The sequence below is a fragment of the Alexandromys fortis genome, unplaced genomic scaffold, assembly GCF_014885135.2.
Source record: "Alexandromys fortis isolate MF-2015 unplaced genomic scaffold, M_Fortis_MF-2015_v1.1 scaffold_39, whole genome shotgun sequence".
Classification (NCBI taxonomy): Eukaryota; Metazoa; Chordata; class Mammalia; order Rodentia; family Cricetidae; genus Alexandromys; species Alexandromys fortis.
The window spans coordinates 12,371,276-12,387,242 of NW_026067918.1; the positions used below are offsets into that span (position 1 = coordinate 12,371,276).

The 15,967-nt window shown below is 47.5% G+C and overlaps 1 protein-coding gene across 4 annotated transcripts in view; it reads left to right on the forward strand.

Annotated features, from left to right (window-relative positions):
* Positions 1–15,967, forward strand: part of Rptor (regulatory associated protein of MTOR complex 1) — a 283,595-nt gene that overhangs the window by 104,549 nt on the left and 163,079 nt on the right. For all 4 annotated transcript variants that reach the window (XM_050140239.1, XM_050140240.1, XM_050140241.1 and 1 more), the window contains one exon: positions 6,157–6,315. In XM_050140239.1, coding sequence (XP_049996196.1) covers positions 6,157–6,315 — 159 coding nt within the window. The remainder of the gene's footprint in view (positions 1–6,156; positions 6,316–15,967) is intronic.

A 15,967-nucleotide genomic window follows, 5' to 3' on the forward strand; every position in this document is an offset into this window, starting at 1 on the left:
CTGCTAGTTCTCTTGGTAGTAAATAGAAATGTTTCTGCTTTTCCTGTGTTTTCACAAAGAGAATAAGTATCATTCAGAGCCCTTTTTGGCAACTCTTTGTCAGCTCCCAAAGAAATCCAGACAAATGGCTCCTGTGGTGTCTGTTAGCATACCGAGCTGATCACCACGCCCATTCAGTGCTGGTGGCCCCTGCCCTAAAACTCTCTAGTCCAGGCTTTTCTGTTCCTTTCCCCAGCTTCTCTGTCCTATATCACCCTGCCATCTCAGCCTTGTGCTCTCTTGGTTCTCTTGGTCCGCTTGCCTTCTCTTTTCACCTCCCCTCTACCTCTCCTCCTTCTCTCTTTTCTCAATCCAAAGGCTGAGAATCTTTCTTACTCTTCTCAACTACTTCCTGTGTCCCTATGTGTTCTGGGTACTTCAAAACTGTTATGGTTGATTCTGGTCAGCTAGTAGCTGGCTCTGCCCTCTGATTCAAGGTCAGTTTTATTGGCGGTCTCAGGAGTGTCAGAGTCTGATCAAAATATCCCACAACAATGTTCAGAATTCAGAGTCTGTGTCTTAAGCAATGTTACTCAAGGACACAATGAAACTCAGTGATGAGCTAAGAACAAGTCCACCATTCTTTTTTTCATTAGCTCTTAAAATTTTATTTATTTATATTTTATAGGTGAGTGCTCTACATGTATGCCTGCAGGCCAGAAGAGGGCACCAGGTCTCATTAGAGATGGTTGTGAGCCACCATGTGGTTGCTTGGAATTGAACTCATCCCTGCTCTGAGCCATCTCTCCAGCCCCTGATTCAACCACTCTTAACTCTCCTGAGAGTGGAGGTCGTGCATGGTAAACACTGGCTTTGCCGCTGTACTCTAGCCTCTTTCCAGTCTTCTGCTGTGCAGGTTTGCAGCCAAGCACCATAACTGCCCTGTATCCAAGTGCTGTTTCCCACAGCACTTTACAGAGCTGTAGTGACATTCACTTGGTGTCACTTTGATGTTCGTCATTTTGATTCGTTCCTTCGCTAATTATAATAATTAATGTCACTAGCAATCTGGTGTCACTGAACAACCTTGCTGTTGGTAGTGTGTCCTCATGCTGTAGAGAACCAGACACACCCGGTATTGAAGGGCACATACTGAATTGTAAGTAGTGCTTGCCCCACATTGTCTGTAGCTTGATTCAGTCATTTGTACACAGTGGACAGTGAGCAATGTCAGGTTGCTCAGACATCACCCTCTTCAGAGAGGCCCCAGCAGGCTATTCCAAGCATGCGGAAGATGTGGCTGGAGGTCTCCCAGGCAGTGATGCCCACCTGCCTAGGCCTACATCAGCATCCCTGCCCTCCTCGCTGTGCTTCTCTGAGTACCTCTTCCCATGGGGGCTTTGAGCCTGTGCTTGGGACCTTTTGCTGTGGGTTAGCTTTTCTGCAGGCCCTGTTTTCTTTTATGAGCTACATTCTGGTCTTGAGTGAGGAAACCCTGAGAGGAGTTGCGCTTTGCTGGACCCTGATCCTTGCCCAGCCCTGCGAGTAGCCCTGCCAAGTGCTTTGTATACGACTCCAGTGTGTTTTGCTTAATGGAGCAGAGAACTCAGAGAGCCTGGAAGGACCTGTGGCGCCTCAGCTTTCTCAAGCTCTTACATACCGGCACGGACGACCGGGGCTGGCACCCTCGGTGGTCAGCTTGTTTATTTCTCGTTTTACCAACCAGTTAAGTCAGTCTATGAAAATAGTTGACTTAGTCATCTGCAGTAGTGACTTCAGCCTCCATCATGGCTCCATACCGATGGAGGGGTAGCACGAATTCTAGTTGGTCTTAGTACTAAAAACCCAGAGTCAGATATAGGGGTTAATGTTTAAGATCAGAGAAGCAGAGAGGCCAGACACTAGAGAGTTCTTTTACCTCTACCAATGCTCAGACCAAAGGGATGATCCTGTCCTCAGACGGCATCTCCAGACTCCATCTGTCTCCACCAAACCTCAGACTGCAGTGAGCTCTTGTTTCCTCCCTCCTTATATTTCTCTCCCCACTCAGCCATAGCACTCCTGTCTCCACCTCCCTAGTGCTAGGATTAAAGGATTGTGTGAGTGCTGTTTCTCTTTTAGACAGATTCAGTCTTTAGCCCAGGGTTACCCTGAACTAGAGCTCCGCCTGTGCCCAGGGATTAAAGCTGTGCGCCACCACTCCCTGGCCTCTAGTGCTTTAGCTCTGCACCCTGATCTTCAGGCAGGCTTTGTTAACACGTGAACAAAATATCACTACAGGAAGTAGTTTGCTAAGTGATCTTGGGAGGACCCTGTAAGTCAGTGAGGCGCTGGCGGATTCTCATCTCGGAAACTCCAAAGGGTTTTCACTTTCAGGTGGTTTTGCTTGGTGCCTCTGTCTACGTCCATGCGCTCCTTCTCCAGAGAGTCCACCCTGGGGCGGGAGAGGGGCTTCTTACTTAGTGAATCACCTCTGGTTCCATGAACATATTTCTACTGTCTTTAAAGGCCATAGCTGTGAGTTGTCCTAGGAGGGAGCAGATGAGTGTGTTCTAGTGCCCAGAACCATGTCTCAGAAGGTTGCCTGTCCTCACAGATGTCCATAGGGGAGGCCAAGCATGGTCATCAGTGGGGGGGGCTGGACTCCGTTTCTGCTGTTCCTTTCATGTGTAACCTTTTCTCGCTAAAGGCTCGGTGACCTTCAGAACTTTCACGGTGTTCCCTGCTTCCTGTTCTAACCCCTAGCCTCTTTTCTGCTCTTCTCTCGGTGGGTGCTGGCCGACCCCGGCTGTGTCATGGTCACAACCTCATCCACAAAGGCACTGGGTTTTTGTGGCTCCCTTCTCTGTTCATGCTCCATGCACACGCTGTGTCTTTCTTTCTTTCTTCCTTCCTTTCTTCCTTCCTTCCTTCCTTCCTTCCTTCCTTCCTTCCTTCCTTCCTTCCTTTCTTTCTTTCTTTCTTTCTTTCGGATTTTTCGAGACAGGGTTTCTCCTTAGCTTTTTTTTTTTTTTTTTTTTTTTTGGGTTCCTGTCCTGGAACTAGCTCTTGTAGACCAGGCTGGCCTCGAACTCACAGAGAGTGCTGGGATTAAAGGCGTGTGCCACCACAGCCCGGCCCACTGTGTCTTTTTAAGTAACATCAAGTCACAGTCTTTGTTTTGTTTTGTTTGTGTATTTCCCCTCCCTCCCTCATTCATTCATTCATTCATTTATTTTGAGGCAGAGTCTTGTTGTGTACCAGGCTGGCCTTGAATTTACTTAAGTCTCCTGAGTGGTGAGATTGAACCAGAATGCACAACTCCTACCATTATATAAATTTATACATACATATAGTGTGTTTTGATCAAATCTGCCTCCTACTATTCCTTTCCCTCCAATTCCTTCCCTGTCCTACCCGACTACCTTTCCCTTCCAACTTTTTATGCACTTTTTCCCCTTTAAATACCTCCTGAGTCCAGTTGGTGATGCTTGAATGTGCTTGGATTTGAGATCATCTGTTGGAGAGTTGGCAGCCTCTTGGCCTACATCACTGAAGAGAATGGACTTTCTCTTCCCTGTCAGCCATCAGTTGCCCAGAGCTCCTCAGATAGGGGTGGGACTTACTGAGCTCCTTCCCACCCTTGCTGGGACCTTGGCTGGTCTGATCCTGCAGGTCTTTCCTGTAGCCCTAGCCACTGTGAGCCAGCATGTGCACCGTTGTGCCCAGCAAACATAGTGTGCTTCAGATATCTACTTCTTTTGATTCTTAACACTTTGTTCCCAATGACCCTTGAACCTCGGAGAGGAAGAATGTGGTGGATGTTTCACTTGGAGCCGAGCTCTCCACTGTCCCTTATACGCTGAACCCCGAGTCTGGGTCTCTGTATTAACTGCTATCTATTGCAAAAAGAAACTTCTCTGATGACACTTGAAAAAATGCGCACTCCACCCCATGCCCTTGGGCATGTTAGAGGCGGAGCTTCTTGTTTACCAGTGTTTCCTCCTAAAAGGAGAGGGAGGAGCAGTTGCCCTCTTCTGTGGCCTTCAGAGGTTGGACTGCTGGTTCCACTCACCCCCCCCCCCCNAGATAAGAAAGTAGAGAGCAGTTTGTTACACTCGTTACAGTCCTTTAGCAGAATAATAATAGCATTAGACTTTTCAGTAGGGCCTATGACCTAGCCAGCCCTGGGATTTGGGCCCAGTTAATGGAAACAAACATGGTTTTTGTCTTGTAGAGTGGATTTTAAATCCAATGAAAAACATAAGGTTCATAAATATAACATTCATGACAGTATTGTATCCTGGCATATCTTGCCAGGCGAGGTGCTGTTGTAGCTTGCAGGGTGCACAGCTGTGTCAGACTGCTGGTGACCGCCCTTGCTTTTCAGAATGCACAGCGCCTTCCTTTCCACTATGAGTGCTAGACAGCAGGGTGACGCAAAGCAGCCACTTGATCTCTCCATGCGCGGTGAGGAAGTGTTGCACCCTTGGCTGTAGGTGACCAAGAGTGACAGTCAGCTGCCTTCAGCAAGGGAGCAGGATACAAAATTAGCACACGAACCTCAGTAGCCTTCCTATATACCAAGAACAAACATAGTGGGAATGAGATCAAGGAAACAATCTCCTTTACCATAGATTAAAAAACAAAACCCAAACAGTGGACTCCATCTAACCAAGGAAATGAAATCTAATTTGGTACAATGAAAGCTGTAAGAACTGAAGAAAGAAACTGAAGAATTTACCAGAAGATGGAAGGGCCTCCCATGCTGATGGATTGGTAGGATTAATATCGTGAAAATTACCATCCTGCCTAAAAGCAATCTACATATTCAGTGCAACCCCCATCAAAATTCTAATGCAATTCTTCACAGAAATTAAAAAGGCAATTTCAAAACGCATATGGAAACACCAGGCAGGACCCAGGATAACCAAAACTTATCGTAAACAATAAAAATAAACGAGGTATTACCATCCATTGTGCTATTTCTTCTTAGAAATCAAACAGTGCAAGTTTCCTGAGCTGCATTATATGCAAACATATACATTACTTTTTAAGATCAGATCATATGACCTTTCACTGTTTTTCTAGTGGGGTCTGCTGTAGTTTTAGAGAGAACATGGTCCTGGTGCCTGGAATTATTTGGTGTGCTCTAGTGCTGTGATGATCCTCTACGACACCAGGCTCTGTTCTTTACCGGGAATTTACCATTAAAAGTTAAGTGCAAGGCACAGAATAAATGGAGGGAACCGGAGACCCTTGCCCCCACCATTGGCTTCAGCACCCTCGGTGCATTACCGACTCATCTCTGCCCTGGTCCCCAGCTCTACTCCTGAGAAGCCCAGGTGTGTGGCTCAAACTCTGGTGTCTCTGTGCTGAGGTTCTCTCATCTGGGGTCTTGAGCCCCAATCATATCATCATAATTAGACGCCCTGCAGGATTTGGGGCTTCTAGGAAGGTTGTCCCACACCAACTGTGGGGTTTCCCTTTTCTTAGTTTTTCTGTGTTTTCTTAGTTTTCCTTGCACGTCTTTTCTGTCCTCTGTGTGGGTTTGCATATCAGCTTGTTTAATTTCATAAGTACCTTGCTAGATGATTGCTGCGGTTGTATTGAATGTGGGACTGGCTCTGGGGAAAGCTGAGTGTCCTATATCTGTTTCCCTGGTGTGCTGGCCAGTTCCCACAGTGAGGCTCCACACCGTCCCTCCTGAGCTATCTCCCAGCTGGTTTTGTTATTGGGGTTTTCTTAGTCATCTCTGTTGTTTGTGTTTGTAAAGGCCTTGGTCTTCATTTCAGGACCTTATCCCTAGGTGTTCAGTGTCCACTGAGCAGTGGAAGAGGACTGTGTGGAGTCAGACACCGCTTCCATCTCTTTATAACTTTGCCGTTGCTGCTGTGTGTGCTGCAGGCCCTTGCTTGAGTAAATTCTCTATGCTTCTAAGAAGGTTTTCAGGGCAGTCTCTTCCTGAAGGGTCCCTTCTTGTGTTTGACTTGTGTTGGCATGTGACAGCCAGTGTTAATGTTGTTAGTGAAAACAGCCACATGACCACACTCTCTTCCAGCGGGTCCTCACTTTTTAATGCAAAAGCTTAGGGCCACCTGTGTCCTTAGCTGCTCCCTGTAGCTTAGCATCCAGGAGGAGGATCTCTCTGGCCCTTCCCAGTGTGTGACAAGTATCTCCTTTCTTTTTCTACCACAGGCTCGGTACAAGCAGAGCCTCGATCCCACTGTCGATGAAGTAAAGAAGCTTTGTACATCCCTGCGCCGGAACGCCAAGGAGGAGCGGGTCCTCTTCCACTATAATGGCCACGGGGTGCCCAGGCCCACGGTGAATGGAGAAGTCTGGGTCTTCAACAAGGTGGGCCTGCCCTCAGCCTCCACTCTCCTTCCCTAGAAGGCGTGTCAGTTTGGGCGTCCCCTGAGGTCTCCTGCCTATAGCTTTTGCTGGCTGAACCCTGGGTGTTTCACCCGTTCAGCTTTTGGAGAACAGTGACAGGTGACACGCCGCAGGCCAGCAGCCAGGGTCCTGGTTGAGGGTGATCAGGCAGAGGAGCCATTTCTTTTGGAGGATGTATTGATGAAAGAATCGTAAGACTCCATGTGTGGGTGTTTTGTCCTCAGTAACAGGTGGGATGCTCATATGGATGGATCTCCTGTGCAGTCTTTCCAGTGTGAACAGCGGCAGTCTCTCTCTGGTTCCTGGGTGTTCTGAGTATTCCAAAGAGCTGATGCCCAGATGCTGCTTGGGTGACACCTGAGCTTTCCTGAAGGTCAAAACTTCAGCGTCTAAGGGTGCCCTGAGCCAGAGAGTAGATGGTGGAAGGAGGGGATGACTGCCCCGTCTGAACTGAGGAGTGCCTGTCACACTCTGTGGGCAAGATGTTCATGTCTGTGCTGAGCAGCCTGCTACACGGGCCTCGCTTCTCTGCTGCACAGGACGGGGAGCTCTGGAGGTGTGGGCTCCAGCAAAAGTGAGTGCAGATTTCAGTGGCGCCCTCCATAGGGTCAGGACTGGGCGGGCAGTGGACAGGGGCCTGAAGTACAAGACCCCGTTTAGTTCCCTCTGCAGGGGTAGTGCCATGCTTTCCTCATAGAGACTACGTACCCTTTAGATCTTCTCTCCATTTCTAGTCGTGGATTCCACTTGTATCATATATTCTAAATACGAGCAGGGTGTGGGAGGGGCTCACAGGCCACAGCGTACATTTGAGGTCAGAGGACCAACTTTCGAGAGTCAGTTCCTTCCTCCTAGCATGTAGCTCCTGGGAACTGAACTCATGATGTCAGGCCTGACAGCAACCTACTAAACTATCTTGCTAGCAAAGTTAGAAGAAAAGGCAGATTTTAAAGGAATATGGTATCATGGACCACCAGGAACTCTGGGACTCAGGAAAGGAGCCCTGGAAGCCCTGGGAGCCCTGTGTGCCCTCCATAATCTCATGCCTTTCTCATCCTTTCTTCTACATTCTGACTCCAGGGCACAGAGGAATCCAAGCTTCCTATTCTCTGGTTGTGTCATATCAGATCATATCTGCAGACAGAGTCATTTCAGAGAGGACGGGTTTATTTTAGCTTATTGAACATATACATAGCATTGTGTGTGTGTATGTGTGTATCTGTGTTTGGGGTATGTGTGTGCTTGTATGGTCTTAAGTGAGTGCATGTGGAGGTCAGAGGTCAGTGTGGAGGGTCTTCAGTTGCTCTTCCTCTTATTTTGCTGAGACAGGGTCTTTTCTGAATCTAGGCTTGCTGTTTTGGCTTGGTTGTCTGGCCAGGAAACCTCCAGAACCCTCCAGTTTCTGCCCCATGGTGCTGGGGATGTAGACACTCACCACTGTGTCAGACTTTTCCTGGGTACCAGAAATCTCTGCGTGCTTGTGCAGCAAGCACTGTATGCACCAAGCCATCTCCCTAGCTCCTGTTTTGGTTCATGCCATCGTAGAAAGTAACTTATGGTAGCTGGAGTGTCCAACTGCTCTGTGTTACATGGCACCATGTGGAAGTGCAGACCAGGGCCAGAAGTGGCACCAAGCTATAACCCTCAAACCCTACCCTGTTGAAATAGGAAGCGGTGGGGCTGCGTCCCCAACACCCCGGCCGCTTGGCTAGCTCACGCCCGAAATAACAACACACAAACTGTATTCATTTAAGAACTGCTTGGCTCATGAACTCTAGCCCTTACAGGCTAATTCTCGCACCTGGACTAGCCCATTTCTAATGATGTGTGTAAGCACCCCAAGGTGCGCTTACCGAGAAGAGTCTAGCCTCCGTCCATCCTGGTGTCTCTGCTCCAGAGAGCAGAGTTGTCGAGTCTCTCCTGGAGAGCTGAGCATGGTGTCTCTGCTCCCGAGCTGTCGGCTCTCTCTGGGAGCAGAGCAGAGTCTGACCTCACTTCCTCTTCCGCCCAGCATCCTATTCTGTTTATTCCACCCACCTATGTTCTAAGCTATGAGGCCAAGCAGTTGGTTTATTATAATTAACTAATTACCTTCCTCCATCACTACCCAGCGACCACAAGTCACTCAACTGTTCCCCATGTCCACCAGCTGGACACCAATATAGTTGTTGATTTTTTACTCTTTTCCTCTGCTCTTTGGGGGGGCCTACCGCCAACTCCCAGATAAAGCACACATGGAGTCTTATTCCTTCTTATGGGTGCCCCGCCTTGGCTTGGCCTATTTCTAGCCAGCTTTTCTTAAATTATCCCATCTATATTTTGCCTCTGGGCTTTTACCTTTATGTATTTCTGTGTACCCCTTTTTACTTCGTATCAGTGGCTTGCTGTGTAGCTGGGTGCCTGGCCCTGGAATCCTCCCTGCTCCTTTCTTCGCTCCCTTCTTGGTCTTTCTTCCTAGATTTCTCCAGCCTTGCCTCTCTTTTTTTCTGCCTTGATATTGGCCGATCAGCTCTTTATTAGACCATCAGGTGTTTTAGACAGGCAAAGTAACACAGCTTCACTGAGTTAAACAAATGCAACATAAAAGAATGCAACACATCTTTGTATCATTAAACAAATGTTCCACAGAATAAACATGTAAAAAATATATACAGCTTTAATGGGGAAATAGACTTACATACCACGGTTCCGGGGAGAACAGGAAGCAGAAGGGAAGGGTGGGTGCATTCCCGGCAGATTTATAGGTAAACATTAGCCCGAGGCGAACACGCCCCCAATGGGCTGGGCTTAACCCTACATAAACAAATGTTACTTATCTTAAAATAATATTCCACACCAGACTGATGTTGAAACAAGTGAGTCTCTTACAGACCTTTCAAAGTCAAACCATAGCATGGGTCCCAGCTGGTTTTAAGTTGATGCACTGGGGCCATCCTGTGGGTGAAAATATAGGGGTCTTGATTCTTCCTTTTGGTAGATGTGGACTCCCTCAGTTGTAGACATTGGGTTTGGACTTTGGTGGGTTAGGATTGGGCATAGGCATAGGGTTCCAGTGGTTTTTCTTGTTGGATTTGGACCCTTGCCCTGATCTACTGCATGTGCTTTTCCCTGTTTCCTGAAGATTCATCCTTGAGTAACCACCAGTGCTGCTAGGTGTCTGTCTGTCCCCTCCTCATTCCTCGTGTGCAGGGCAGCATCAGATGGGTCTTCTCTCTGTCCCCATGCCTCCTCCTCGCTGCCTTGGCTGTGTGTGGGAAAGGGACATTTGATACAGCTAAGATTTCCCTGGAACCTGTTGAATACGTGTGGGTGCTGCTGATTGCTAGCCACACAGCCTCTGTTCTTGGGTTGTTTCCTTTTGTCTTTCATATTTGTTGGAACTCTGTATTCTAGGCAGACACTCTTCATCATCCTCTAAATTTATGGTTTGTTTTTTATTCTGTTTGCGGTTGCCTATGATGGACAGGGGTTGTTTATGCTGGACGGATCTCACTTGCTGTTCTCTCAGGAGACAGCAACATCTCACCTAAGCTTTCCTCAAAGTTTTGTGCCTTAATCAATTATAAGTAGGTCTTTTTTTTGACCCAGAGCTTTTTTATGTGTGTCATGAGGTGGGGGATCTGCGTTTGTCCTCACAGCCTGTGCTACTTCACCGTTCACGCCAGCTTTGACCTGGGCCAGGCTTCTTCAGCTTTGTTCTGTGCCCATCAGGTTCTTGGTTTTCAGTGCTTCTTAGTGTAGGGGGACACAGGCACCCTTTGTTCTTCTTGTTGGTGTTTTGGCTAATCTTGGCCTTTTGGTCTAATAAGAAAATACTGAATCCATTTGTTTGTTTCCATAAGGCGGCTTGTGAGACTGGAGGGATGGTTCTGCAATTAGAGCACTTGCTTCTCTTCCAACGGACCTGAGTTCAGTTCCTGCATCCTCACTGCCCACTTCTGGACTCCACAGGCACCTACATAAATCAGTCTCTCTGTCTCTGTCTCTGTCTCTGTCTCTGTCTCTGTCTCTGTCTCTCTCTCTCTCTCTCTCTCGTAAGAATAAAAATAAATCTTAAGAAAAAAGAATACTTGTTGAAATATGTCATTTTTTTTTTTACTGGGGTTTATGGGAAGGCTGATTTCCAAACTCAGTAGATTCTAAAGTTTGTCCGTATGCACTGCTGCTTTTCCTGATAGATGATGTCATTTGCAAATGGATGTTTTTATTTTTCCTACTCTGGTTTGTGTCTTGTATGAATTGCACTTGTTTTGCAGTGCTGGCCTCTGAGAGAAGCAAGCAGTGATGGGGATACCTTGTCTCCTCTGTGAGGAATACCTTGTCCCTGTGAGGTCTGCAGGAGGCTTTTTGTGGGACAGGGGGAGGATGGAAACTTTTTTTTTTTTTTTTTTTTTTTTTTTGAGACTGGGTTTTTCTGAGTAACAGCCCTGGCTGTCCTTGGAATTCTCTTTGTAGACCAGGCTAACCTCAAACTCAAAGAGATCCTTCTGCTTCTGCCTCCCAAGTGCTGGGATTAAAGTCGTGCACCGCTGCCTGGTGAAAACAGTTATTATCAGCTGAAGAACTTTGCTACTCAGGAATCAGGAGACGGTGTTGGTTGCTCCAAGGCATCTGTTGTGCTGTGTGTTGGGTTAAAAAGGTATAGTCCTGCTTGCTTCATTCTTAGTTCTGAGGAGATGCTGTCTCTGCTAGAGTCATTGTTTCTGTTGAGATTGGCAGAGTGCTTTTTCTCCTGCAGCCGACACAGCGCGGTGCGACAGCACTGTTGTTGGTGCCTGTTTGTCCCCGGTCATCTGCTTCACACACAGGTTTTCCCCAGCTTCTGTGCTCCCCGGTGAGATCTGCCTAGATTTTTCTTACTCTTGTCTTTGTCTGGCTTGAGTAATCAATACTCTGTGGCCTGAGAAAACGAATAGGGGATTTTCCTTCTGCATTTGTAAGACTTGAATCATTCGACTGCCCAGGGCCAGATTGTTGTGAAGTCTCTGGCTGCTGCTCTGGTTTTCATGGTTAGAACTGGGTGTTCATTTCTTCTGACCTTTTCCACATTTCAACACAGCTTCTGAATTTGTTGGTACTCGATGCTCAGAATACCCCTTGCCACTGTGTTTGTCTAGGTAGTGGTAGTGGTGTCTCTCGTTCTTGGGGCCAAGCACACAGGCTTGCTTTCTGTTCTTAGTTGCTCTAATAAGAGGCACATGTGACAGAACAGTGACACCTCACATAGGCTGTGTGTGCTCTGTGGGACGCAGTGTCCCCTGCACACTCCAATTAGACCTCATGACACTGTAGCATGGGCGCTTTCTACCGAAGCACAGCATTGTTAAGTTGCCGGGGCCTCACCACCGGTTCCACAGTCTGGTTTCATCAGCGCCCACACTCGCATCTCCCTCCAGCCACCCCACAGAATCTGCCAGGGCTCACGCCTGTGCCCACTCTCCAGGCTGGCTGGCCTCTGTCGCTGTGCTAGCCTTCTGGTCCCCACTTTCCCTCCTGACTTTGGCTGCTTTTTTAGTGAAGTTTTAACTTCATGGCTTTCTCTGGTAAGTTAGTACAGTCTGGCCAGTCTTCAGTGCCATACGAAGGCCTTTGCTTGTGGAACGCTTTATTGACTATACAGACAGTGAGCTGGCTGGAGCCGCTCTTAGAGTCTGGCGTTGTCTGCAGTTGCCGGATTGTGGAGGCTCTGTGGTTCTCTCTTACTAGCTCAGTCCTGCTTTATGCTAAGGTCCAGTGGTGTTGGGTAGTCTGTGCTTCTCACAGACGTGTCTGCCTTTCCCCAGCGTCGGTGCCGTGCAGAGTCCGTTCACTGTCCTAGAGGACCCCGTGCTCCACCTCTCCACTGCTTTCTTCTTCCTTTCTCCTTTCCCCTCTCTTTTAGCTCTGTCTTTTCTAGAAGGCGCTGTACTAGGTACGTGTCATCAGTATGCACGCGGCCTTTCAGAGCGGCCTCACTTGCCTGCTAGCCAGTTGCAGTCAAGGTTCTCCAAGTCCTATGGCTACATAGCTCAGTTGTCTCTCCCTTACCAGTAGGTAATTCTGCATTTTGTATTCAGCTCTGCAACCACTCAGTTCCTCCTGACTCTTTTCTGCACTACTGTTTATACTTCTGCTCAGGGATTATTTATTTTGAGACAGGTTTTCATGCAGCCTAGGCTGGCCTTGAACTCACGGGTCTTTATGCTTCTGCTTCAGGAGTTGCGATTCCTAACGTTAGATATGGACTTACGTTTTTGTTCATGATTGCTGGTATATTTGGCTTTGTACTACAAGACTTTGTTACGAGCTCTCTGTGCCCTTTGCATTCCCACCAGTACTGAGTGAAGACACCTTTGATTCTCATTGTCTGCGTTGACACTGTCAACATCCTGGAATTTAGTCATTCTGCAAAATGTGTACTGGAGTCTTGTTGCTGTTGAGTTTATAATTTCTAGTAGTCCTGACGTGTTCAGCATTTCTTCATATGCCTGATCATGGTCTGTTGTCTCCCTTGCTAAGATGTCTGCTCAGGTCTGTTTTACCCTGCATTGTGGAAGCACAGCCTGTGTGTGCTGAGCATCTACTCCACATCCTGGGCTTGCCCACTTTAAAAACAGGAAGCTACTTGGCTTGTTGAGCTTTAATAATTCCTCATATGTTTTAGACATTAGTCTGTCATCAGGAAAGCATTTTGTAGTATTTTCAGTTTGTGGCTTGTCTTTATTAATAGTGGGTGTTGTTTTTATTCCTGAAGAGTTCAGAGCAGTCAGAGTATCCAGGTTCTGATTCATGTTCTTTGCTTCTTTGTGAGTTTGTGTCAGAATCAGAAGAGCAGGTTGAAATGTGCTATCCACAGAGGTGCGGCTGTAGCTGAGGGCCGGTCCAAGTAGAGAGTCACTCATATAAGCATGTGGTCCTCTTAACAGTCGCCAAGTACACTTCACCATGAGAAGAACCACTAGGGGTGAAGTGAGGCATCTCCTGATGACAAGCAGGCATCGTGTGTGTCCACACTTAGTATCAGCCTAAAAACACATCAGAATGGACAGAAGAGAAGAAGGAAATACACCTGCTACCTACCTGGGTGTTTGGATGCTAAAGATTGATGGTTAAAACCTTTTCAAAGGCCAGGCAGTGGTGGTGCATACCTTTAATCCCAGCACTCAGGAGGCAGAGGCGGGTGGATCTCTGTGAGTTCGAGGCCAACCTGGTCTATCAAGCGAATTCCAGGACAGCCAGAGCTGTTACACAGAGAGGCCCTGTCTAAAAAACAAACAAAAACAAAACAAAGCAAAAAAAAAAAAAAAAAACCTTTTTCAGAAAGAAAATTCCAAGTAGAACATAGTTTTTCCTATTTGAAAGGTTTGAATGGAAAGATGAGCAGCCATTGGTCTCCCTGACTGTTTAAGCAGTGCCGCAGCACTCACCAACACGTGTAAACACTCTCACTGTTGTGGTAAACTGTGCCTATAATTGTAGCACTCTGGAGTCTGAGACAAGAGGTTGATAAGTTTGAGACCAGCCTGGCCATGCCAAAAAACCTTAACCCTAACCCCCAATCATGTGGGCACTGTGGTGGACTGCAGGAGGAAGCAGAGACAGATGGTGTGACAAACCCTAACTTAACCAGGTGTCATTTTGACAGCCGTGTGCTTTCTGATCTTGAGTGTACCAAATGCCGGCTCTGTCTCCTTTCAGTCTTCTGTAACTTCTCTTTGGTCCTCTGTGTGTATCTGGTTCTCCATGGCAGCAAGGTCTTTGTGTTCTTAGACACCAGGTGCCTAGTATCTAAGAGGACTCGTTTCCTGCCATCTAGGTGAACCAGTCAGTGTATAGTTGGTCATAAAAGCATATTAGTCTCTGGTGCAAATATCTTTTTTGTTTTTTCCACTGTGTTGTCCTGTTGATTGATCCTCTCATAGATTTTCTATTTAAACGTGATTGTCCACCAGAGACAGACTAGTATTTGTCTAGGTCCAGATAACATGAAACCTCAGTCATACTATGCAGGCCTGTTGCCTTCAAATCTACTCCATGTACCCCAGCGAAGCTAGTGCTATTATAATACACTGTATGATGGAGGAAGGTCATTGGTTAAATAAACTGCCTTGGCCCTGATAGGTAAGAACATAGGTGGGTGGAGTAAACAGAACAGAATGCTGGGAGGAAGAGGAAGTGAGCTCAGAGACACCATGCTCCCCTTTCCCGGGCAGATGCGATAGCTCTGCTCTCTGAGGCAGACAGTGATGCAGCCAGCCACCAGGTCAGACATGCTGAATCTTTCCTGGTAAGCGCACCTCGTGGTGCTACATAGATTATTAGAAATGGGTTAAGAGGCTGAAACTAATGGGCCAGGCAGTGTTTAAAAGAATACAGTTTGTGTGTTGTTATTTCGGGGCATAAGCTAGCCAGCCGGCCGGGGTGCCAGGGACGCAGCCCTGCCGCTCCTATTACAACAACTGTAGGGAAAGGTGATATTTGTCATAACTCCACTTTTCTCTGTAAGTCGCTGTCATCTGCCCCTACTTCGTCCCTTGACTTCTGCAGGAAATCAGGTTCAGCGCTTGATTGTCCTGGGCTTCCTGGTCTGTCAGGCAGTGCCACCCACAGCATAGCCACTAGCAGTTCATGGGGTGCGGCACCCATCAGGGAGAAGAGTCGTGCGCTCTTTGAATATGCGTCTTGTCTTCTCGGCAGAGAAAGCCTTTTCCCACTCAGCACACCTTTTTGTCTGCTCTACAGGGCCAACATGACAGAAGCTGTTTCTGATCTTTGCTGTGTAGCGTAGAGCCAAGAGCCTTTCCTGCCTGCAGAGCTAGAGCCCCCTCACCTCGGAGGGCAGGCTGTCTGCTCACCTCTTCTCAGTGCCCTGAACACGGGACTTTTCATGGCTTTATGTTTAGTTTAGGGTACCTTTAAAGGTTTGTTTTGTTGACATCCAGATTGTGCATCCTACCAGAAATGCTGTCAGAGGCTGGACCTGCTTCACAGTGTCTCTCTCACAGTATCTGACTGCTTGGACATCTTGGAGACCACCCTAAAACCAAAGACTATTTCCTGCTAGTTACTGGTCTTTAAGTCAAGTTAAAGAAAACCCGCTGACTGTGTTGTGATAAATCAGGGTGATGCAGGGAAAGACAGATGGGCCCTCTAAGAGGAGCAGAGCCCAGTTTAGCAGCCATAAGCAGTGAGCTCCCCTCCTTCCTAGGGACTCCTGCTGGAGGTGAGTCAGCCAAGTGGAGCCCTCTGCTGGGAGAGAAAGGTGTGCTTAGACGGTGAGGACAGCACAGCTTGCAGTGTTAGGAGGCAGAGCACTCTGAGCTGCAAGAACCTGATCTATAGCAAGGATTAGAAAGGATAGAAAAGAGACTTCACAGGTCAAATCAAGACAACTTTAAGATACCATCTTACACCCGTCAGAATGGCTAAAATAAAAAACACCAATGATAGCCTTTGCTGGAGAGGTTGTGGAGAAAGGGGTACACTCATCCATTGCTGGTGGGAATGCAAACTTGTGCAACCACTTTGGAAAGCAGTGTGGCAGTTTCTCAGGAAATTCGGGATCAACCTACCCCTGGACCCAGCAATACCACTCTTGGGAATATACCCAAGAGAGGCCTTATCATACAACAAA